Raw genomic sequence first — 26,686 nt, 5'->3', positions numbered from 1 at the left:
TGATGGACAGTTGAAATAGAAAGACTGCTAGATATCATGTATTAAAAGAGTTTGTCTGAAAACAGTAACAAGATTGTTGTTTAAGGTTGTAATTTTGTAAAATTGCAAGCTTGAGTAGTCTCGTTAACCTGCACTACACATACAACATGATGGATACTGAAGGTAACATTTATGTAGGAATTCAGGAAAAACTGATTAAATGAACTAGAGTTTTGGAGGTGGAAAGTGTAATGCCTGCACAACACTCAAGAGTAAAAGGATGGATGTTGCAATATAGAAGGTTATTAGAATTGTGATGTAAATGCACTTCTGGCAATACAGCTATTGGATTATTCTACCTTAGTGGGATATAGGCAATTTGGAAAAAAAAAAAAGCCTTGACTAAATAAATATATTTATTTAAGTTATTACTTATGTACAGACAACTTTCTACTTGAGCTTCTGACTCACTTGAAAACTCTAATACAGTGGTACCTTGACTTATGAGTTCAATTTGTTCCGTGACCCAGCTAGTGACTCAATTTATCGTATATCAAATCAATTTTCCTCAATGAAATTTACTGAAATGCCATTAATCTGTTCCAGTTCCCCCCCCAAAAAAAAACCAATTTTTTTCTTACAGGTTTTTAAAGAAAACTGTATTTATAAAAAAGAAATGATTTTTGTCAGTTCCCAGGAATGTTTAAGAAATGCTGGAGTATATATGAAACTCCTTGAAGCACAGTGTAAGATGAGTGTCACTCCACTGCTGACAGGGCAGCAGTGGAGTGATATTTGATGGTCATGCACTGCCTTGGCCTTATTTTTCACTGTTACACATAAACATTGTCTATCTGTCTATGTTTATCTCTGTCTCTGCTTATATGCCTTTCTGTCTGCCTGTGTTTCTGACTTCCTGTCTCTCTACTTGTCTCTCTGTCTCAGAGAGAGCCATTCATGAACCAGCAGGTATTACACATGATGCAGAGTTGTCACACATGATTCCTGAACAAGTGAAAATGTGTATTACTTGCCAGTCATGCTTATTATGCCTTATATCTATAAGCATAGTGTAACACTTTGTCTGGATTTTTTTGGGTTATCCTAGATAATTTACACTATGTATAACTGTATTTATGTGTACTTGTGAGACAGAGACAGAGATAGACAGAGACAGAGATAGACAGAGACACAGAGACAGAGATAGATACAGACAGACAGCCAAATCAAATCAGCCAGCTGGCCAGTCAACTGGCCACCCAACCAGCCGGCCTGCCAAACATGTATTACACATGTTCCAGAACTGTTTCTCTTTACTTAGGGCATGCGTTATAGAACATTCTGGCAGGATGACACTACCAGTGGCATCAAAATTGAAAGGATGTTACACATTGGTTATTATCAAAGTTTGTGATATTTCCTCAGTATCTCCTGCAAATGGCAGTGTATCTGAAGCTCGCTTATAACTGAAAGCAAAAAACTGATCTAGCAACGACTCGAAATTCGGAAAACTCATAAGTTGGGGCACTCGTAAGTCATGGTACCACTGTACATACAAATTTATTAAAAGAATAAATCACAATATCATGGCTAAAAATAATTTGCAATTAACCTGTAATTTGGAGAAAACTCCAGATGACATTTGAGAGTGTCATGAACAACTGTGACTTGATAATAATCCAGGATGAGCCAAAATGCTAAATTTCCTCTCTAAATTTGGGTTAATGATTAAAATAATTACATTTGTTTTTCCTTTCTGCAACAATTAAAGAAAACTTGCTCTCTTATTCTAAAGCAAGTATCAGTCTTGGTGGTCATTCTGTGCTTCAGCCTCTCGCCAGTTGTTTAATATTGCCTCAGTAAGTCTAGCACATATTTCAGATGTTAAGAATAACCATGAAGCAAAGCTAATGAGAAATGTCCATGCTGCCCAGAGGGCATATGGGCGTCCTTCTGCTACCTGTGCTGGGAGGGTGGCCTGAAAAAAAATTGTATTCATAGCATCATTTATATTGCAACTGCAATATTAATTTTTTACTGAGTAAAAGTTCAACAATTTTTTTTTTTTAACATGCTGGCCATATCCCACTGAGGCAGGATGACCCAAAAAAAGAAAAAAAAAATTTCACCATCATTTACACACAATCATTGCCTTTGCAGAGCCACTCAGATATGACAGTTTAGAAGTCACTCCAAACAGCAAATATCCCAAACCCCTCCTTTAAAGTGCAGGGATTATACTTCCCACCTCTAGGATTAAGTCTGGCTAACCAGTTTCCCTGAATCCCTTCGCAAAACATTACCCTGCTCACACTCCAACAGCTCGTCAAATCCCAGAAACCATTCATCTCCATTCACTCCCATCTAACAAGCTCACACATGCCTGCTATATGTCCATGCCCCTTGCACACAAAACCTCTTTTACCCCCTCCCTCTATCCTTTCCTAGGATGACCCATACCCCTCCTTCCCTCCACTACAGATTTAAACACCCTCCAAGTCATTCTATTTTGCACCAACCTCTCTAAATGACCAGGTCACCTCAACAAACCCTCCTCAGCCCTGGAGTTTACCTGGAGAGAGTTCCGGGGGTCAACGCCCCTGCGGCCCAGTCTATGACCAGGCCTCATGGTGGATCAGAGCCTGATCAACCAGGTTGTTACTGCTAGCTGCACACAATCCAATGTACGAGCCACAGCCCGGCTGGTCAAGTACCGACTTTAGGTGCTTGTCCAGTGCCTGCTTGAAGTATAACTCCACACCTCCTCCTAATTTCCACATTATGAATTCTCTGCATAATATTTACACTACACATTGCCCTTAGACACAACATATCCACTGTCTCCAACCTCCTTCTCGCTACAACAATCACAACTCATACTCACACCCATATAAGATTGTTGGAACCACTATACTCTAAAGTTCTTTGTCTACACTGATACCTCAATACACCACCCACTTTTTTTCATCAGATCTATGGTTTACTTCGTCCTTCATAAACTTCTCTGCTGACAAGTCTACTCCCACATATCTGAACATATTCACTTCTTCCATACTCCCTCCCTCCAATCTGATATCCAATTTTTCCTTTCTAAATTGCTTGATACCCTCATCACCTTACTCTTATTTATGTTCACTTTCAACTCTCTTCCTTTACACACCCTCCCACACTCGTCCACTAACCTTTGCAATTTTTTTTCAGAATCTCCCAAAGGCACAGTATCATCAGCAAAAAGTAACTGTGTCAACTCCATTTTGTATTTAAATCCACCTACTAATTTAATCATACCTCTCTCCCCAACATCCTAGCATTTACTTCTTTTACAAGCCCATCTATAAATACGTTAAACTACCATGGTGGCATTACATAACCAAACCTGAACCTCACTATCCTCATAAAAGCTCTTTACAGCATTTAGTAACTTACCACCTATTCCATACACTTGCAACATCTCCCACATTGCTCCCCTATCCCTATTATAAGCCTTTTCTAAATCTATAAAAGTAATGAATCTTTCCTACCTTTTATCTAAATATTGTTCACTTATATGCTTCAATGTAAACACTTTGTCTACTCATCCCCTACCCATTCTAAAGCCCCCTTGTTCATCTGTGACCCTGCTCTCTGTCTTAACTCTAATTCTTTCAATAATAACCCTACCATACACTTTACCAGGTATACTCAGTAGGCTTATTCCCCTATAATTTTTACACTCTTTTGTCCCCCTTCCCTTTATATAAAGGAACTACGAATGATTTCTACCAGTCTCTAGGTACCTTCCCCACTTTCATATATTTATTGAACAAAATTACCAGACACTCCAAAACTATATCCCTACCTGCTTTTAACACTTCTGTCATGATCCCATTAGTTCCAGCTGCTTTACATCCTTCTATTCTACCCAATGCCTCGCACACCTACCCTACACTCGCATCTCCCTTGCCAATGCATGAAATTACTGCCTCCCTCTCTTCATCAACATGTAACAGTTCCTCAAAATATTCCTGCCATCTTCCCAATACCTCCAACTCCCCTATTCTGTTTGTAACTGTCAAATCCACTTTTTCCCTAGGCTTTCTTAAGCTATTTATCTCACTCCAAAACTTTTTGTTATTCTCAGCAAAATTTGTTGACAGCACCTCACTCACTCTATCATTTGTTCTCCATCTGCACTCTCTAACAACTCTCTTCACTTCTCGTTCACTTCTGCTTTGTAAAACCTCTCGTAAGCAAACTTTTTCTCTTTTATTGCACACTTCACCTCATCGTTCCACCAATCACTCCTCTTTCCTCCAGCACCCACCTTTTTCTATCCACAAACTACTGCCCTGCATTCTAATACAGTAGGGCCCCACTTATACGGCGGGTTAGGTTCCAGGCTGTCGCCGGAAAGCAGACATCGCCGGAAAGCAGAACTCCATTTTTTCCATTTATAAATGCATATAAATGCCAGACAACAAGTTTACACTAAATTATATTAAGTTAGTAATAGAACTAGGCATTAAAAACACACAAAGTAAAATACAGTCACAGTAAATTCATTACTTATCTTAAAGTATTTGTAATCTGAATGTAGGGAGAGAGGCGAGTAGTACTTATTTGTAGGAAGTCAGATGCAGGTAGCCCAGGTGTAGGTAGCACTGGCTCCCCGTTTCATACTTAATATACGATATTTAAAACATCCCAGAGAGGTAAAATGCACATACAGTACACTCATTATTTACCTTAAAATATGTGTAGTCTTAATATAGGAAGAGAAGTGAGTAGTATTTATTTGTATAAAGTCAGTGTAGGTAGCCGGTAGGTGTAGCCTGGGCTACACCTACCGGCTACCTACACTGTGGCCCAGAGCCATATTATTAACATCGACATGCCTTGTTCACTGAATTTAATCATTTCTAACAACTACCTTTAGATGCCATCATAAACGAAGGTAGAAGTAATGAATAATTCATGCTGAAAATTGTAAACAAAGGCAGAGTGGGGAAGTGGCTGGGCCAAACGCAGATTCATACACGTTTTCTCTGATGGCTGAGCAGAGAAAACGTAATGTTGTCTCTCCACCCGGCTCCACAAGTATTATTATCAGAGCATATAAAATATGCAATAAATGCCAGACAAGAAGTTTACACTAACTTATATTAAGTTAGCAATAGAAATAGGCATTAAAACACAATAAAAGGTAAGATACACACAGAGTACACTTATTACTTACCTTAAAATATTAATATTAATGTGTGAGAGGTGAGTGGCAGGGTGTTTATTGAATAAAATCAGAATGGCACACCATCATCCTCTAACTTGGCACCTAAAGCAAGAGGCTTACGACTTCTCTTTTTATTACAACTAACCTTAAACGCCATCGTCAATGAGAGCCAACTAGTTAACGAAAGAGTAAATGAGAGAGAGAACGAGATACAGAGTTGAGACAATGTAAGAACACAAACTGAACAGGTAGTGGACGATCACTTGGTCAGGCGAAATAAATGCGTATTAATATGTGTCTACTTTTAGTTCGTTCACGTCCATTTGTAAGAGTTTGTAAAACATTTACCCCAATATTTTTTTATTTTAATAATAATTACCTCACAATACAAATACTCTTACATTGTGTACAAGTTAGTTCAGAATAAACAAACAGCAACACATCATTTTTAGAGTGAATGAAGATAATAATATTAGCAATAATAATAATAATAATAATAATAATAATAATAATATTATTATTATTAATATTAATAATAATAATAATATTATTATTAATATTAATAATAATAATAATTATTATTATTATTATTTATTATAAAAAGCACTAAACCCACAAGGGTCGTGAATTGCTATACACAGAGTAAAGCCATACGAAAAGAATATTTTTCTACAGTTACCCCCCAGTGTTTGACTAGAGAAAACGTAATTCTTCCGACACCACCTACACAGCTGCTTTGTAAACAAATCTCATATTTACATCAGTTTTTATTCTGAGTGTATATATCATGTTTATATGCTACGTAATGGGTTTCATATATAATTTTGAGGAAAATATCATAGATGGATTAATGAAAATGCCTATATTGATGTAAAATAAGACATTTAGTGTGCCCAAGAGTGATTATTATTACGTAATATTGGCGTCATGAGTAGAGAGAGACTTAGCGATTTTAATGTGTACTTGCACACAAGCACAGTGTGTAAGTATATTTAGGTACAGGTACACATAAGTATAATTATCAGAGTACATATAAAATATGCAGTAACTTTAAAACACTTGAAATTTTGGAAAGTTTCCTGACATAATAGATGTGGCCACAGAAAATGTAAACAAACCGGGTGGAGGGGTGCCGTATTTAAAAGACCGCTTGCCGTATAGCAAATTTTGGTCATAATTTACATCGCCGTATTAGCGGAACGCTGTGAGGCGAAATGCCGTAAAGCGGGGCCTTACTGTACTGCATTTTTAATACTAACCCACCCCTCTTCAACCCCTGTACTACCTATACTCCCACTAGCCCACCATTCTCCCAAGTAAGAGGGAGAGGTGAAAGTTTATAAACTATGGGAGGAGTAGATTAGGGCAAGATATAATTTTTTTAAGTACTATACTGACCATTTCCAACCTATGCAATGTGTCCCCAAAGAAAAAAAGCCACTATCACTCACACTTTGGATGCCTCTCTAAAAGAGGACAATGTCTTTTTGTTCTTCTATCACACTAGCCATCTCCCACCAAGGTAAGGTGGTGGGTAATTCTATGTATACGCATGTACACATATGCATGCAAGCATGCATGCACAAATACACACAAGTAAATTAAAAAAAAAACATAAAAATACACACTCACACAAACACAAATATTCACACAATCCCACTCATGAATACATCTACCTAATATATGAACTATACCCGGAAGTCTGATGAAGTGACATTAATGTTGACAATTTCCTGGTCTGTATAATGCCTTATAAAAGACAACAGCTGGGCCACGGAGTATTCAGAGGCATTATATCGTCCAACTCCATTGCCATTGTGAAACAGAAGTAATGTTGGAGTTCCCATGACACCATAACGGGCATTTACACTGAAAAGATCAAACAAAAAAATTTTATGATGAAATTCTTAAATAACAGTAACAAAATTGTTAGATAACACCAAGCAAAAAGATAATTACTGTAAGTAGCTTAATGTGACAAAGTTAAGCAGCCTAATGTGATTATTCACAGTTAACCAATAAATTGGAGATGATAATGATTACATTTCAGTGTACCTTGGATAATTATCAAGTCATACTTAAGCAAGAAAAGGTGTGAAAACCAGAAAACAGGTCAGATGAAGAGGTGATTAGACAACCAAGGTAAGATTAAGTCACCTGTTTCCTAAGAATTAGATCATCTAACAATGTACTGGGAAAGGCAAGCACTAACAGAAACAAGACCAGGAATAAGATTCAGATAAGGAATGTTTTAAAGGCTCAGTATAAGAGGAGAAATCTGTAAAAGTTAGAAGAGGGATAAGTAGTTAGCCAAAGAGGCAACTTATATGATAGGAATGGTCTTTAACATAAGGGAGAAGTCTTGTTAATGTCCGTAAAACAAACACTTCTTATGTTTTCTTAGAGTCTGCCAAAAAACAAGCAAGCAGTCTCATCAGGGCACTGAAAAAGGCAAGAAGAGAAGAAACCAGAAGTATCTCAGGGAGGATGATTATTATATTCGTGGAAAGTGCTAAACCAATAAGGGTTACACACAAAGTTGCATGACAGGGAGAGAGAGATGGAGGATGAAGAGAGAAAGCAGCTGAAAGAATAATGGTTAGAGTTGATGAGGCAAACCTGTGTTAGTTAGGAAATCAAAGAGTATCTGAAACAAATATGGGTGCATCAGAGAGGAGGTTGGGCAGAGCAAGCAAGACAGGATATTGGAGAAGGCATCAGAAACCAAGCTGGCATGCTCTTTGATGAATAAGATAATCGATCTACACATGTTCCATGAGATGACCATGCATGAGTCTAGTGTGGTCAACATAGAGGAAGTAAGGAAAGGACTATGGTTAAAAGCTCAATTGTGACTTGATGAAAGAAAAAAGCATCACAAATGAGGATCAATGATGCCACCAGTAATATTGCAAGAGTTGAGTGACAACTGGAAAATAATCAAAGAATGGTCAATACTTGCAAAAGGCAGAAAGGTCCTGAACTGAAGAATGCATTGCAGCATCTGCAATGCACAGCCAACACTGAATGCAAATGACTATGGAATGCAAGGAATCATAGGTATGAATTGCTTGTAATGTATTCAGAGAGTTGAGGCTATGAAAAAGGATATGGCAATCATGGTAACTATGTGGATAACAGCAGCGAGAAGAGCAAACAAGTCTGTTGTGAAGTTATAAGTCATCTGTGATTACTGGCCTTGGATCGTAGGATTAGGAAAGAAGAATGCATATCATACTCCATCAGGTGTGAAATCTTCAGCATATACAGCTGTAGCATCAAAGTTTTATTGAAATAATCAAGAAAGAGCAGGCACAATTCCAAAGTCAAAATTTGAGACCGGTAATGTCAGAAGAGAAGGGCAAACCTGAATCAAAGACTTACCCAGAGCAATAGGGAAAAGTAAGGAATAGGTAGAACAGAAAGAGGATGCATGCCTCAGGATTCTACAAGAGTTTGTAGGGATAAGAATAAAGCATGGGTGTCAATTAAATCTGAAAGCTTTACTGACATCCATTGTAATTATATAGATTGTTGGATCACGAAAAATTATAAAAATGAACATGATAACAAAGAAATTAGGCTCTACATACAGGCTTTCAAATGTGGATTACTGAAAGACTTAAACATAAATACAATTTCTGATTATGAATGACAATTAGCTCAGAAACAGTAGTAGCTGACAGATATACCTGATTCCAACAGTCATTTTGGACAAGACCAAGGCTAAGTACAGATGGAGCAAGGTCCATCTATCAGTCCTTAAGAATGGTGCAACAAAATTTCAGCTATTTTAATCTTTTATGATATTCATCCTAAAGAGTTAATGTTTCCACAGCATATGATAATAAAAATGGTGATAGAGAAACTTAATTACTTGTCAAGCTGTAATAGGAGAACCATATAAGGACACTGAAAGAAAGGAGATGACTAGGCATCAAGAAAAAGCAACAGAGCTAGTTTTAGAAATTGAGAACTTAAAGTCAGGTGAATAAGCATAACCTGAAGTATTGTACTGTACCTTTAATAAAATGTTGCAATGAGGTGATCACCTTCTGAGTGCCTGCCAGCACAGACCATGGCAAAAGTCTCCACATAAAATGAAAACCAAATTCTATGAAGAAGGACTAAAGCGAGTTCAGTGAGGGTACTTAGGAACAAAATGGTACTGAACACATTCACTTGAGGCACACCATGCATAAGATCAGAAGAAAGACTGTTATTGACTTTAACACAGAAAAAGGGGCTGCTAGACAAAAAGTTCTGAAAAAATATCAGTAGCATAACTAGGCCCCCTCCCAAGAAGAAATTACTGGGGGCAAATTACATTGCTAGGTGGTGCCATAAGCCTTCTCAAAGTCAATGACGGCAGCCATGACAAAACGGCATTCAGCAAAGACATTACAGGAGGGCCCCACTTTACAGCACTTCACTTTATGGCATCTTGCTAATTCAGAGGTTGCTAATGCAGAGGATTGTGCTATGCATAATCAAGGGCTTTCTATATAGTAGTATGTCATTAATGTCAGCTAGGTCTGTATACACTGTACATGTACTTGTACAAGTAAAGATTATTATTATTATTATAGAAGCATTATTTGAACTGTGTTCAAGCACTTCTGGCAAAACACCTTTGTTAGATAAATGAAGGTCAATGTGTTTTCTCTGGAGTTGGCTTACTATGATGAGAAACAGTCAAGTGGTAAAAAACAATACATCATGACTAATTTAAGGGTTAATCAGTGTTCCTAACAATCTGTAATGCTTACTATACGATCTCTGAACTATGCCAAAACTGCTTTAAAATAGAGAAAATCAAAAGAAATAACAGTTAACTTTATTTTCACCTTATAACTTACCTGCTGAGCCCCTGTAAAATATAAACCTAGGAGATACTTAACAATATATTAGATCAAATAAAGCAGTCTCTAGTGGACCAGAGAAGAGGGCAATATCCCAAATATCAAGAAAGCAGATAAAAATATGCAGCAAATAACTTAAAAGAAAAAACACAGTATAAAAACATTTTTATTATTTTTTTTATTATCACACTGGCCGATTCCCACCAAGGCAGGGTGGCCCGAAAAAGAAAAACTTTCACCATCATTCACTCCATCACTGTCTTGCCAGAAGGGTGCTTTACACTACAGTTTTTAAACTGCAACATTAACACCCCTCCTTCAGAGTGCAGGCACTGTACTTCCCATCTCCAGGACTCAAGTCCGGCCTGCCGGTTTCCCTGAACCCCTTCATAAATGTTACTTTGCTCACACTCCAACAGCACGTCAAGTATTAAAAACCATTTGTCTCCATTCACTCCTATCAAACACGCTCATGCATGCCTGCTGGAAGTCCAAGCCCCTCGCACACAAAACCTCCTTTACCCCCTCCCTCCAACCTTTCCTAGGCCGACCCCTACCCCGCCTTCCTTCCACTACAGACTGATACACTCTTGAAGTCACTCTGTTTCGCTTCATTCTCTCTACATGTCCGAACCACCTCAACAACCCTTCCTCAGCTCTCTGGACAACAGTTTTGGTAATCCCGCACCTCCTCCTAACTTCCAAACTATGAATTCTCTGCATTATATTCACACCACACATTGCCCTCAGACATGACATCTCCACTGCCTCCAGCCTTCTCCTCGCTGCAACATTCATCACCCATGCTTCACACCCATATAAGAGCGTTGGTAAAACTATACTCTCACACATTCCCCTCTTTGCCTCCAAGGACAAAGTTCTTTGTCTCCACAGACTCCTAAGTGCACCACTCACCCTTTTCCCCTCATCAATTCTATGATTCACCTCATCTTTCATAGACCCATCCGCTGACACGTCCACTCCCAAATATCTGAATACATTCACCTCCTCCATACTCTCTCCCTCCAATCTGATATCCAATCTTTAATCACCTTATCTTTTTGTTATCCTCATTACCTTACTCTTTCCTGTATTCACTTTTAATTTTCTTCTTTTGCACACCCTACCAAATTCATCCACCAATCTCTGCAACTTCTCTTCAGAATCTCCCAAGAGCACAGCATCATCAGCAAAGAGCAACTGTGACAACTCCCACTTTATGTGTGATTCTTTATCTTTTAACTCCACGCCTCTTGCCAAGACCCTCACATTTACTTCTCTTACAACCCCATCTATAAATATATTAAACAACCACGGTGACATCACACATCCTTGTCTAAGGCCTACTTTTACTGAGAAATAATTTCCCTCTTTCCTACATACTCTAACTTGAGCCTCACTATCCTCATAAAAACTCTTCACTGCTTTCAGTAACCTACCTCCTACACCATACACCTGCAACATTGCCCCCCTATCCACCCTGTCATATGCCTTTTCCAAATCCATAAATGCCACAAAGACCTCTTTAGCCTTATCTAAATACTGTTCACTTATATGTTTCACTGTAAACACCTGGTCCACACACCCCCTACCTTTCCTAAAGCCTCCTTGTTCATCTGCTATCCTATTCTCCGTCTTACTCTTAATTCTTTCAATAATAACTCTACCATACACTTTACCAGGTATACTCAACAGACTTATCCCCCTATAAAAACATGTCAATATTAATTTTAAGTGTGTAATTAACTTACCTATGGTGCTCAATGCTGTCCAGGCCATAAACAGGAATATTTGGCACTGAACGAGAAAGAGCATTGACATATGCTGACCCCATGACAGAAAATGGACAATAGGGACTGAAAAAGTAGATAAGGTAACATGGGCCAGCAGATGATCTACTTGTTACATTGGGATCAACCTGTAGTAACCTCATTAGTGTAGTTGCATTGATGATCTGAAAGTACAAAATGCTGCATTTTATTATTATACTCTTAGAAAGTGCTAAACTCCTGTAGGTCATTCAGGTGGAAGCATTGAGGAAAGGACATTTGGCAAAAATGAAGAGAAGAGGTCACAAGTGATGCAGCAAATCAGTGTCAAGTAAGACACCAAGAGAGAATCAGAATTATGGGTGGGAGCAACAGAGTTGAATGAATCTACATTAGAGGTGGGAGCATCAGAGGTGAGCGAATCTACATTAAAGAGGGAGCATGAGAGGTGAGTGAAGCTAAATTAAAGGTGAGAGCATCAGAGATGAATAAATCTACATTAAAAGTGGGAGCATCAGAGATGAGTGAATCTACATTAACTCCTTAACTGTTTTGGTCATATATATACAGTGGACCCCCGGTTAACGATTTTAATCCGTGCAAGAGGGGTAATTGTTATGCGAAATAATCGTTATGTGAATGAATTTTCCCCATAAGAAATAATGGAAATAAAATTAATCCGTGCAAGACACCCAAAAGTATGAAAAAAAAAATTTTTTACCACATGAAATGTTAATTTTAATACACACAAACTGAAAAAGGCATGCACACTTACATGACACTTACTTTTATTGAAGATCTGGTGATGATTGATGGGATGGGAGGAGGGGAGAGCATTATCTTCTTACTGTTTAGAAGGGGAATCCCCTTCCATTAGGACTTGAGGTAGCAAGTCCTTTTCCGGGGTTACTTCCCTTCTTCTTTTAATGCCACTAGGACCAGCTTGAGAGTCACTGGACCTCTGTCGCACAACAAATCTGTCCATAGAGCTCTGTACCTCCCGTTCCTTTACGATTTGTCTAAAATGGGCCACAACATTGTCATTGAAATAGTCACCAGCACGGCTTGCAACAGCTGTGTCAGGGTGATTTTCATCCATAAAGGTTTACAGTTCAACCCGCTGTGCACACATTTCCTTAATTTTTGAAGTAGGCACAATGGATTCCACAACTGGCATAGGCTTCTCAGGGTTAGCCCCAAACCCTTCAAAATCTTTCTTAATTTCCATACTAATTCTCACCCTTTTTACCACAGGGTTGGCACTAGAAGCTTTCTTGGGGCCCATGGTCACTTATTTTCCAGAAACACCACCGAAAACACTGTAATAATACGAAATATTCCGAGTGTATGCTTGGATGTTAGCGCGGAGGCTGCCTGGTAAACAATGGCACGGGCGGCACATGTGAGGCTGGGTGAGGGCGCACATTGGACGCGTCTCGGACGAAAATCGGTGAGCGGGTTTTTAATCAGTATGCGCGGCAAAAATTTTGCGATTAAAGTAAGCGGTATGCAAAATAATCGCTATGTGATGCCATCGTTATGCGGGGGTCCACTGTATATACATCTTACGAGCCACCGTGTTTGACGTATCTATACGCATAAATTCTAGTGGCTTCAAATCAAGCGGGGGAAGGCTGGTAGGCCTACATGAGAAAGAATGGGTCTGAGTGGTGGGTGTGCACCCTGTGAAAAAAATCTGGGACTCAGTGGTGCATTGTGGGAATGCCATCTTGGTAGTCCATTTTCACCATGCCTGGCGGTAAGAAGTACCTCACTCCTCGGCAGATTGGAGGTCTTTTGTTCCCAAGTGATAGCTCTAACAGCAATGGAAGTGTCAGTGAAAGTGAATTCCATGGTTTTCAAGCGGGTGTGACCAAAAACAGTGCCCAGGATAACGTAATTAGTGATGAAAGCCCAGATGACCCACGACCTTCCACCTCTGGTGCTGGGCCGGCTCATTCATGTTCACCTGTACCAGGATGAAAGGGGAAACTATTTGCCTGTGTACAAGACTCAGATGTGAGCAGTGAAAGCGATAGTGATTTCAAAGCTATTGAAAGCAGTTCTAGTTGCGACAGTGAGGGTGAATATTCCCCAGTGAAGCAGCAGTATATACGACGTAGCATGCGATCTGGTAGTGTGTCATATGCTGTTCCAAGGGGAAGGAGTAAATCTCAGAGCACATCCTGTGGCCCTACACCATGAACTGATAGTGAAGATGATGATATTGTTATGATGGGTATGAATGATGTGAGTGAGGCAGAAGGTGGTGGTGGTGATAGTGATGGTGGCATGAGTCATGTAGCACCAGCAGCAGGCCACGCTACTACCGACGCTGCTGACTCTGCACAACCACAACCAGCCTCACCCAACCCCACACTCCCACAACATTCACAACCACAACCTGCACAACCACAACCACGTTTCAATATCCAGAACCCACCAGCTGACCGCATCTGGGATTGGCAGCAAGGTGATGAGTTTGTTCCCAGTCCCCATGACTTTGATGAAACACAAAGTGGAATACGGCCATCATGTACACTTGGGAATAATGCCACTGAACTGGAATGCTTTCAGTTATTCTTCGATGAACCCCTGATGGACATTATTGTCAGGGAAAGCAATACATACTTTGAGTACACCATGGCAAACACAATTCTTTTACCAAGATCATGCCTACACAAGTGGAAGGACACAACTGTGGCAGAGATATATCTGTTCTTTGCCACAATAATGCTTATGCCACATGTGTATAAGCACAGCGTCAACACATACTGGTCGACACACCGCCTGATTTCAACCCCAGCTTTCAGTGACATTATACCAGTGAATAGATTTGTGCTACTGTTACGTATGCTACACTTTTCAGACAAAACAAGGCCTGACAGAAACAACAGGTTATATAAGATCAGAAATGTGTTTATGTACCTGAAACAAAAGTGCTGTATCTATTTTTATCCCTTCAGGAAGCTTGTTATTGATGAGTCTTTGATTTTGTTCAAAGGAAGACTCTCATTCAAGCAGTACACACCAAGCAAGAGGAAATGCTTTGGTATAAAGTTATTTGTACTGTGTGATTGCAAAAGTGGTCTGGTTTTGGATATAATTGTGTACACTGGCAGTAAAACATTGCTAAGATACCAGGAAGTTACTGGGTATCTCTGGTGATGTGGTTAGAACAATGAGGGAACCATATCTTGGTAAGGGGCTTATTTTATATACTGACAACTGGTGCACAAGCCCTTTACTCAGTGATTTCTTGCAAGTGAACATGACAGATGTGTGTGGCACAGTGCGTGGAAATCGTAAGGATATGCCTAGGTTCGACGCTGGCACTCGTAGAGGTGATGTTCAGGTGTTTGCTGCCAATGACATCATGGCATTTCGGTGGCATGACACATGTGATGTCACACTGTTGACATCAGTTCACCGACATGAAATGGTAGACAGTGGGAAGCAGAATAGAGAGACCAATGAATCCATTGTAAAACCTGCAGCTGTGATGGATTACAACCTCAATATGCAGTTAGTAGACAAATGTAACATGCAGATTGGGTTTGCTGATTGTGTTCGCAAGAGTTATAAGTGGTACATAAAACTCTTTTTCCATCTTCTTGACATTTCCATGCTGAATGCTTATAATATGTATAAGCTGAAGATCAACAACAAACCCAAATATGGTGAATTTTGTTTGTCAGTCATCAGACAAATAATATTCAAGTACCAAGGAACAACATTTGCAACAGACCAGCGCCCATGAAATTATCAACACATGCCCTCTCGTCTGAGGCCTGGTGATCGCTACCCCATACCACTGCCTGCTGCTGCTCTCAAGAAAAATGCTCAGAAGAGGTGTTTTGTCTGTGGACATACCACAAAATGCCCACAAAAATGCACACACACTTGTTTTATGTGTGAGGAGTGTAAAACACCATTGTGCTTATACCCATGTTTCAAAGAATTCCACAAGCTGCAGCAGTTCTAGAAAAGTCTCCAGTGTTTGTACATATGTATATATATTATAGAACAATTGTGATAAACAATTTTTTATATTGTTTGTGTAAACAAGTTTTGTAAACATTATGATGATACTAGTGTTTTTGCTATAATTGTGTTACATTCAACTAGTGTATACAGTGGATCCCCGCCTTACGATATTAATCTGTTCCTGAGAGCTCATCGTAAGCCAAAATTATCGTAAGGCGAATTAATTTTCCCCATAAGAAATAATGGTATGGTTTATTTGCAATCGTGTCATTACGATTTCTTGAGTCAATGGAAATCAAATTAATACGTTCCTGACACCCCAAAGTATGAAAAAAAAAAATTTTACCACATGAAATATTAATTTTAATACACATAAACTGAGGAAGACATGCACAATTACTATTCTACTAAGAATAGAATACATAACCCTTACCTTTATTGAAGATCTGGTGATGATTGATGGGATGGGAGGAGGGAAGAGTGTGGAAGCTGTTATTGTTTAGAAGGGGAATCCCCTTCCATTAGGACTTGAGGTTACCTGGAGGTTATTCCTGGAGGATATTCCGGGGATCAACGCCCCTGTGGCCTGGTCCATGACCAGGCCTCCCGATGGATCAGGGCCTGATCAACTAGGCTGTTACTGCTGGCCGCACGTCTCAGTAGTAGTACCAGTTCCTAGTAAACAGTTACCAGTAACCAGTGTACCAGTAGATGACTCACTACCAACCGTCTGTGTGAATCACTGTTATTCATATTGCTGCTGACCATAGCAGGATTTCAAACACCCTCACCCGTAGGCACTTGTGGGTCAGTCAAAGATAGGGAGCAGAGAGAGGCAGGTCGGCTGTTGGCGCTTCCCATACTTCCTGATATATATTATACGTACTACCAGCCTACGTGAGTACTTTTACCCATCCACTTTATCGAAAACCCACATGACACACGCAGTCCAACATATGAGCCACAGCCCGGCTGATCTGGCACTGACTTTAGATATCTGTCCATCTCTCTCTTGAAGGCAGCCAGGGGTTTATTGGTAATTCCCCTAATGCTTGATGGGAGGCTGTTGAACAGTCTTGGGTCCCGGACACTTATGGTGTTTTCTCTTAGTGTACCAATGGCGCCTCTACTTTTAATTGGGGGTATTTTGCATAGCCTGCCCAGTCTTTTACTTTCATAAAAGACTGCCACTAGGACCAGCTTGAGAGTCACAGGACCTCTGTTGCACAACAAATCTGTCCATGGAGCACTGTACCTCCCGTTCCTTTAAGACTTTCCTAAAATGGGCCATAACATTGTCATTGTACAGGTTGCCAACACAGCTTACAGTAGCTGTGTCAGGGTGATTTTCATCCGCAAAGGTTTGCACTTCAACCTACTTTGCACACATTTCCTTAATCTTTGATTGGTAACTTTCTCCCTCCCACCCAATGAGCCCCCCTACCCTCATATTCCAGCCCACCCACACTCCCTCCCGCCAAAACTCCCACCTCCCGTCCATTTTCAAAGGGTGTGTCGGTAGCTGCAGCCGCAGCAAGCAGCATCAAGGCTGCTCCTATATCTTGCCGTCCCCTGGGCCTATCCGAACTCCAGTGACGGCCAAATTGCAAGTACTGCTGCAACAACATGCAAGGAACCTATAGTGACATTAAAACTGATGGTGACAACAACGAAATGGACTAAATATAACAAATGAGGGACCGGCATTCAAGTACCAGACCTGCTGCCAGAAGTGAACCAGACCTGAGATGTTTTCCACTACAATGAAATAACTGACCTCCATATCAACTGCACCAGTGTTCAACGGGAAGACAACATGGCAGAAAACCTAATCAACAAAACTCCAAGTAAGTGACAGGTCTGAAGGCCTTTTTTCCCCTCAGTGCCAAACGAGGGAAAGAACTAAGTATTTAAACATGGCTGACTGGCATCCAAACACCAGCTACTGCCAGACGTACAACTAGCGAAGTGAAATTCTCATCTTTACTGACGTTCATCTGTACTGACAGTAGCATCATATGTGTACCACCATCATATCACCTGTACCAGTGCTAACGAGAGGGAAACACAGGAGACAACGTCAAATCAACAATACAAAACTCCAAGGTTATAGGTCGGTTATCCCTCAGTGCCAGTAGTGGGAAAGAAGTGAAAAGTTAAACAGCCAAGGTTAATGTTTTAGTAGCTGACCTATATTCAGCTGACCAGTGTACAGTGAGAGAATCATAGGAGAAAACGCCAAATATATCTATAAACTCAAGGAAAGTCAGGTTGTAAGTGGCGTTTACTTCCCTCAGTGTTTTAAAAATGGATGAGACAGCAGACCAGGTCAGGAGTCAACAAAACGACACAACCCCTGATAAATGGAATTGAGGGGATTTGGAAGGATAAAACCATTGATTAAACCTTTCTGGTCTACCAGAATGGAAAGGAGTTAGAAGTTAATAGGTGAAACCAGACTGTGAAGTGAGGCGGGAAGGGGAGTGTGTAATAAGGGGTTAACTGAAAGGGGTTTGTGAAGTTAAGGGAAAAGTGAGCAGTGAAGAGGGTTTTGAAGAAGAAAATTTACTAGTAATTCAGTGGTGATTGCTAAAGCAGATACTAGGGTGTTCTAGGTGACTAGAAAAGAGAAATAAATATTATTGTATATGAGTAAAAGAGCGAAGAGTGAAAATGGCAGGCATTAGGGAGGTACAGGCTGCCATAATTATATTTATCTTTCTCCTTCAATTCCATGAAGAAAGAAATCAGTCATGGGGGCTGGAAAAGGCAAATGGAGTAATAGCACCCTGGACAGTAAAAGCTCAACAGTTGCCGTCCTACCAGAAAAGTAAATGTCACTATTGCCGCAAGGTATGGCAACACCACATACCCAAACAAAAACAGTGGCACACAGCTTTTATTGTAGCGCTCTTAAGTGGTGATATCCAAATTAATCCAGGACCTCAAACTATTGTGCAGAGGCAAAACAGACAGATAAATGACGGTGATAATGACGGTCTAGTAGCTAGGAATGATAACCTTAACTCCATATGTAATGCATACATAGGTCAATGTGTGACAATACAGCCATTACTATCTCAAACACTACCAAACAGGTGCATACACTGTATTAAAGAATGCATGAAAAACAGAAAAGGCACCTTATGTAAAATGTGTAAGGGGTGGGTGCATGATGGATGTATAGTAACGGTGCCAGAATTCACTTTGTGTGTAACAAATGCACTTTGGCACAGTTACCCTTCAGCAATGATGACACTGATTTACCTAATTTTAATACAAATGACCCATTGCCATATATTGATGATTATAATTGTTTTATGAAAACAGGCCTTCACTTTATTCATGTCAACACAAGATCACTTCTTCCTAAATTGGCAGAGATTAGGATTCTAGCTAACAAAATTAGGGCAGCAGTTATAACCATCTCTGAATCCTGGTTGGATGATACGGTGACTGACGATGAGGTCAAAATAGAAGGTTACAATTTAAAACGCTTAGATAGGAACAGAAAGTGTGGTGGAGTATGTGCCTACATTAGAAATGACTTAGCTTACAACCCAAGACCTGATTTAAATAACAATAAACTGGAGATTCTATGGTTTGAAGCACTGCTTCCCAAGACCAAACCCATCTTAATAGGAACTAGTTACCGCCCTCCTACCCAGGACCAGTTTTTAGAAGACTTTTCCAGAGTCTTGTCCGGACTTGAAAACAAGTGCGAGACAATATTACTGGGCGACTTCAATATCTGTTTTCAGCAGCAAAATAACGGGCTATGCAAAAGGTATAAGCAAATTCTACGTTTAAATAGTTACACTCAACTAATTAATACACCAACACGGATCACACAGTTCTCAGCCACATACTCTGTAATCACACTGAGAACATTAGTCAGTCAGGTGTCATTACCACAGGCCTTAGTGATCATTTCATCATTTACTGCACTAGGAAAATCACTAGGGATAGGATAGGCCTACACAGGACAGTAAAAATGAGGTCAACTAGAAACTACAGTAAAGAAACACTGGTAAATAGGCTACACAATTGTGACTGGACAGAGATAACAAGTTGCACGGACGTAAATGATGCCTGGGAAAAATTCAAAACAATGTTCACTACCATCCTTGAGAATATTGCACCAGTTAAAGAGGTTAGAATTAAACGAAGAACTGAACCCTGGATGACTACTGAGATATTAGATAATATGAAATTCAGAGACCAGCTGCTAAAAAGATTTAAGGCAAACAGACGGGATATTGCAGTACTAAATGAATTCCAAAGGGTGAGGAACAGAGTGCAGAGACTTATAAAAGGAGCAAAGGCAAAGCACTATTGCTCAAAAATTGAAGATTATAAGCATAATCCCAGAAAGCTCTGGCAACAACTAAAACGTTGGGGTATAGCCATAAGCCAGTAGATAGGTCCAACATAGTACTCACAATCGATAATGAGGTATGCCACGAAACATCTAAGGTGGCAAATTGCTTTAATTCCTACTACACATCTGTTGCATCAACACTAGTAAGTAAACTACCAGCTGCATCAAATACCTTTAACACAGACTCTGATAAGTTTCAAACATACTACGTATACCAATAAAGAGGTAACCCCAAACAGTTGTCAACTAGTAAGTGTATCTCATGACTTTATTCAAAAAGAACTAAGCAGGTTAAACCCAACTAAGAGCACTGGCCCGGATAACATCCCGTCTAAGTTCCTAAAAGATGGTGCTCACATAATAAATCTATCAATCACCACTAATACCGTATCGGATGGGTTCAAGGAGGCCAGAGTTACTCCTATCTTCAAGAAAAATAGTAGGTCTGATGTAAGCAACTATAGGCCTGTTAGTATACTTAGTATATTATCCAAAATTCTAGAGAGACAACAACATTCTCCATAGCTATCAATCAGGCTTTAGAAGATCTTACTCAACCAACACCTCCCTAATTAATCTGATGGATTACCTGATAACTGAGATGTCAATGGGGAACCTCATAGATATGGTAACCTTAGACCTGCAAAAGGCCTTTGATACTGTCAACCACAATATATTATGTAAGAAACTTCAAGCTATCGGTATAAGTTCTGTAGACTGGTTTAAGTCCTACCTTAGCAACAGGAGACAAATTGTCAAAATCAACAAAACGGAATCAGAACCCCTTCCGATAGCATGTGGAGTTCCCCAAAATAGTATTCTGGGTCCCTTATTATTCTTATGTTATGGCAATGATATGCCTATCAGTGTCAAGTGCAAACTCCTACTGTATGCAGGTGACAGTGCTCTGGTAGTGTCAGGTAAAGACCCACAAGACATAGCTAATGTATTAACACTGGAACTGGAGTCCTGCAGCAAATGGTTAGTAAACAACAAACTATCATTACACCTTGGGAAAACTGAAGCCATTATCTTTGGCACGAAACATAAACTGGAAGGATAAATAATTTTAATGTCCAGTGTAATGGGGAGCCCATCACTTTGGTTTCATCAGTAAAATATCTGGGAATCCCCTTTGACCTATGCATGTCAGGAGAATTGATTGGGAACAGTGTAGTAAAGAAAGCAAATGCCAGACTGAATGAAGTTCCTGTATAGACAAGCACAGTGTCTACCTACTGAGGCTCGCAGGACCCTATGTCTAGCCCTTATACAATGCCATATGGATTATGCTTGCTCTTCATGGTACTCTGCCTTGACAAAAAAACTGAAAGATAGACTGCAAATCACCCAGAACAAAATCGTAAGATTCATGCTTGGGCTGGGACCAAGAGAGCATGTAGGCCAGGATGAATTACAGCAGTTGGATATGCTGAATGTTGAAGACAGAGCAAAACAAATGAAGCTAAATCATGTTTATAAAATTGCTCACAAACAGTGTCCAGAATATCTTGCTGTCAACTTTGTCAAGGTTGGGAACAAAGCAATCATAGTACTAAGGGGAGAGAGCACAACTTTATAGTACCCGCAGTCAGTGGCCAGGCTTCAAACACCTTTTATTGTACAGCAATAAAGAAATGGAACAGACTACCCGCACATGTCAAAGCCAGTCATAGCATGAACCAGTTCAAGAAGAGTGCCAAAAGGTGTCTGATGAATGTAGCTACAGAAAGGGAGGGGAATTATTTTCTATTTTTTAGCTAACATACGTGTAAATTTTACCTTATTCCTAGTAATGACCCTCGTATTGTAGATAGTCTTAATGACCCTCGTGTAGTAGATAGTCTTTTTATTATGATAATAAGATGTTATCTTCATTATAGAATAATAAGAAAATATTATAACCTTTATATTACAATAAGGTAAAAGGACCCCAATGGAAATAAGTCACTTTTTTGGGTTATCCTAGGTTCTCTACACATATGCTGCTATGTATGATAATTCTATGTAACTGTATTTGTGTATACATGAATAAACTTTCTTACTTACTTACTCTCCTCTGAAGCAGTTTCCTCAGGTCTGGCCTCTTGCTGTTGAAGATGATCTTGCAGCTCATCAGTGGTTAGTTCTTCATTGTCCTCCTCCACCAACTCTTCCACATCCTCCCCACTAACTTCCAACCCCAAGGACTTCCCCAATGCCACAATGGATTCCACAACTGGCATATGCTTCTCAGGGTTAGCCTCAAACCCTTCAAAATCCCTTTCTTCTACACATTCTGGCCACGGTTTCTTCCAAGCAGAGTTCAAGGTCCTCTTAGTCAGTCACTCCCAAGCATTACCTATAAAGTTTACATAACTGAGGATCGTCAATTGATCTTTCCAAAACTCTCTTAGAGTCAATCGAGTGTCTGAGGTCACTTTAAAGCACTTTTGAAACTTAGCTTTTATGTAGAGTTTTTTGAAGTTTGAAATGACCTGCTGGTCCATGGGCTGCAGGAGAGGAGTGGTATTAGGAGGCAAAAACTTGACCTTAATGAAGCTCATGTCCCCAGAAAGTCACTCTGCCAAGTCTGAAGGATGACCAGGAGCACTGTCTAATACCAGGAGGCACTTAAGGTCCAATTTCTTTTCCATTAGATAATTTTTCACATTGGGGGCAAATGCATGGTGTAACCAGTCATAGAAAAAGTCCCTAGTGACCCATGCCTTACTGTTTGCCCTCCACAGCACACACAAATTAGCCTTGAGGACATTGTTTTGCATGAACGCTCTGGGAGTTTCAGAGTGATACACCAATAAAGGCTTCATTTTGCAATCACCACTAGCATTAGCACACATCAGAAGAGTAAGCCTGTCTTTCATAGGCTTATGTCCTGGGAGTGCCTTTTCCTCCTGAGTAATGTAGGTTCTGCTTGGCAATTTCTTTCAAAACAGGCCTGTTTCGTCACAATTAAACACTTGTTCAGGTTTCAATTCTTCACTGTCTATGTATTCCTTGAATTCCTTCACATATTTTTCAGCCGCTTTTTGGTCCAAACTGGCAGCCTCACCATGCCTTATCACACTATGTATACCACTATGATTCTTAAATCTCTCAAACCAACCTTTGCTGGCCTTAAATTCACTCACATCACCACTAGTTGCAGGCATTTTTCTAATTAAATCGTCATGCAACTTCCTAGCTTTTTCGCATATGATCGCTTGAGAGATGCTATCTCCTGCTATCTGTTTTTCGTTTATCCACACCAATAACAGTCTCTCAACATCTTCTATCACTTGCGATCTCTGTTTCGAAAACAAACTTGCACCTTTTGCAAGAACAGCTTCCTTGATTGCCGTTTTGTTGGCCAAGATAGTAGCGATGGTTGATTGGGGTTTGGTATACAACCTGGCCAGCTCCGAGACACGCACTCCACTTTCATACTTAGTAATTATATCTTTCTTCGTTTCCATAGTAATTTTCACCCTTTTTACCACAGGGTTGGCACTAGAAGCTTTCTTGGGGCCCATGGTGACTTATTTTGCAGCTACAAGCACTAAAAACACTGTGATAATATGAAATGTACCGAATGTATGCTTAGATGCAACCGCACTGGCTGGCTTGTAAACACTGGTACCCATGGGGCAGCTGAGGCCACATGTGGGACGCGTCCCAGACGAATCACGTAAGGCGAGTTTTTTATCGTGAGGCGAGACAAAATTTTTGGGTTCAAATGCTTCGTATGGCAGATTTAACCTAAGGCGATGCGTTCATAAGGCAGGGGTCCACTGTATATGAACATTGGACCATACTTTGGTCTCACAGGCCACAAAAGTTAAGTGAAAAAATAAAATAGTGAAAAAAACAAGAAACCTTCGAATAAAAGTAAACCAAAGTTTGCCGGGTGAGTGGCAGCCGCTGCTGTTGCCATACGCGGCTCATTTTCTGCAAACTTCATGCCTCTATATCTCAGCAAGTACTGATGGCAAAAAAAAATTTTTATTGGACTAAAACAATCAGAAAAATAATCTTAATATTTTCATAAGAAATTTTTTTTTTTTTCGAATATTTTGCGACACCAGGAGACACTTCAGGATTGGGGCTTGCAACAGTCAAAGGGTTAAAGGTGGGAGCATCAGAGGTGAGTGAATCTACATTAAAGGTGGAACATCAAAAGTGAGAGAACAGAGTTATAATAACATAATTGCAAACAAAAAACAGAATGAGTGGGGACTGAAATCATAACAAGTCCTAAAATTCCAAGCCAGTGAGTAAGCCACTATGCCAGCTGGCTGAGTGCCTTACACACTGGTTTGGAGTTTTCGGACTCACTTACCATAGGTTCAATGTCCACCCATTCCGTGGTTTGAGAGTTAGCAAGTCAAGGCACTGAAAAAAGGGTTTGAAATGTACACAGATAAATGACTTGATGAAGGCAAGATTAGACGAAGAAAGAAAAATATACTGAGTGTTAATAGGAAGAGAAGACTAAAATTTATTTCAATAAAAAACTTCCCACCTGAGTAGCAATAAGAGATTAATTATGACAATAGTGATAATACACTGTAATAACTTTGTACTTCACTTTATTATGTTCAAATTAATAAATAAATAAATAAATACCATGGTACTACATAAATTATAGATTTTAATACTTGGTGACTATACCAAATATAAGTTAATATATATCTTTCTTCTTTCAACACACCGGCTGTATCCCACTGAGGCGGGGTGGCCCAAAAGGTAAAACGAAAGTTTCACCTTTTACATTTAGTAATATATACAGGAAAAGGGGTTACTAGCCCCTTGCTCCCGGCATTTTAGTCGCCTCTTACAACACGCATGGCTTACGGAGGAAGAATTCTGTTCCACTTCCCCATGGAAGTAAGAGGAAATAAACAGGAACAAGAACTATTAAGACAATAGAAGAAAACCCAGAGGGGTGTGTATATACGTGCTTGTGCCAGGGGTAAATGAAAATGGGGAGCCTTTATTTGAGCTATGTGCAGAAGGAGGTTTGGTAATAAGTAATACATATTTTATGAAAAAGAGGATAAATAAATATACAAGGTATGATGTAGCACGTAATGAAAGTAGTTTGTTAGATTATGTATTGGTGGATAAAAGGTTGATGGGTAGGCTCCAGGATGTACACGTTTATAGAGGGGCAACTGATATATCGGATCATTATCTAGTTGTAGCTACAGTTAGAGTAAGAGGTAGATGGGATAAGAGGAAAATGGCAACAAGTAAGAGGGAGGTGAAAGTGTATAAACTAAGGGAGGAGGAAGTTCGGGTGAAATATAAGCAACTATTGGCAGAAAGGTGGGCTGGTGCAGGTATGAGTAGTGGGGGGGTTGAAGAGGGTTGGAATAGTTTTAAAAATGCAGTATTAGAATGTGGGGCAGAAGTTTGTGGTTATAGGAGGGTGGGTGCAGGAGGAAAGAGGAGTGATTGGTGGAATGATGAAGTAAAGGGTGTGATAAAAGAGAAAAAGTTAGCTTATGAGAGGTATTTACAAAGCAGATGTGTTATAAGAAGAGTAGAGTATATGGAGAGTAAAAGAAAGGTGAAGAGAGTGGTGAGAGAGTGCAAAAGTAGAGCAGATGATAGAGTGGGAGAGGTACTGTCAAGGAATTTTAATGAAAATAAGAAAAGATTTTGGAGTGAGTTAAACAAGTTAAGAAAGCCTAAGGAACAAATGGATTTATCAGTTAAAAACAGAGAAGGGGAGTTAGTAGATGGGGAGATGGAGCTTTGGGTAGATGGCAAGAATATTTTGAGGAACTTTTAAATGTCGACAAAGAAAGGGAGGCGGTAATTTCATGCACTGGCCAGAGAGGTATATCATCTTTTAGGAGTGAAGAAGAGCAGGATGTGAGTGTGGGGAAGGTGCATGAGGCATTACGTAGAATGAAAGGGGGTAAAGCAGCTGGAACTGACAGGATCATGACAGAAATGTTAAAAGCGGGGGTCACATAGTGTTGGAGTGGTTGGTATTTTTGTTTAATAAATGTATGAAAGAGGGGAAGGTACCTAGGGATTGGCAGAAAGCATGTATAGTCCCTTTATATAAAGGGAAGGGGGACAAATGAGATTGTAAAACTTATAGAGGAATAAGTTTACTAAGTATACCAGGAAAAGTGTACAGTAGGGTTATTATTGAAAGAATTGGAGGTAAGACAGAATGTAGAATTGCAGATGAGCAAGGAGGTTTTAGAGTGGGTAGGGCATGTATAGATCAAGTGCTTACATTGAAGCATATATGTGAGCAGTATATAGATAAAGGTAAGGAAGTTTTTATTGCATTTATGGATTTAGAAAAGGCATATGATAGAGTGGATAGGGGAGCAATGTGGCAGACGTTGCAAGTGTAAGGAATAGGTGGTAAGTTACTAAATGCTGTAAGGAGTTTTTATGAGGATAGTGAGGCTCAGGTTAAAGTGTGTAGAAGAGAGGGAGACTACTTCCCGGTAAAAGTAGGTCTTAGACAGGGATGTGTAATGTCACCATGGTTGTT

General features: G+C 39.7%; 1 protein-coding gene across 1 annotated transcript in view; it reads right to left on the bottom strand.

Annotated features, from left to right (window-relative positions):
* Positions 1 to 377: 377 nt before the first annotated feature.
* The window catches only part of bug (thioredoxin domain-containing protein bug), a gene marked incomplete at its 5' end in the record, with an annotated part of 40,885 nt that continues 14,576 nt past the window's right edge, over positions 378 to 26,686 (bottom strand). The window contains 3 exon segments of the mRNA XM_070080851.1: positions 378 to 1,957; positions 6,880 to 7,054; positions 11,799 to 12,001. Coding sequence (XP_069936952.1) covers positions 1,781 to 1,957; positions 6,880 to 7,054; positions 11,799 to 12,001 — 555 coding nt within the window. The 3' untranslated portion in view covers positions 378 to 1,780.

Source organism: Cherax quadricarinatus, unplaced genomic scaffold (genome assembly GCF_038502225.1).
Source record: "Cherax quadricarinatus isolate ZL_2023a unplaced genomic scaffold, ASM3850222v1 Contig1109, whole genome shotgun sequence".
NCBI lineage: Eukaryota > Metazoa > Arthropoda > Malacostraca > Decapoda > Parastacidae > Cherax > Cherax quadricarinatus.
The sequence above is the reverse complement of the archived record's forward strand: the minus strand, read 5'-3'. Positions and strand labels throughout refer to the sequence as shown.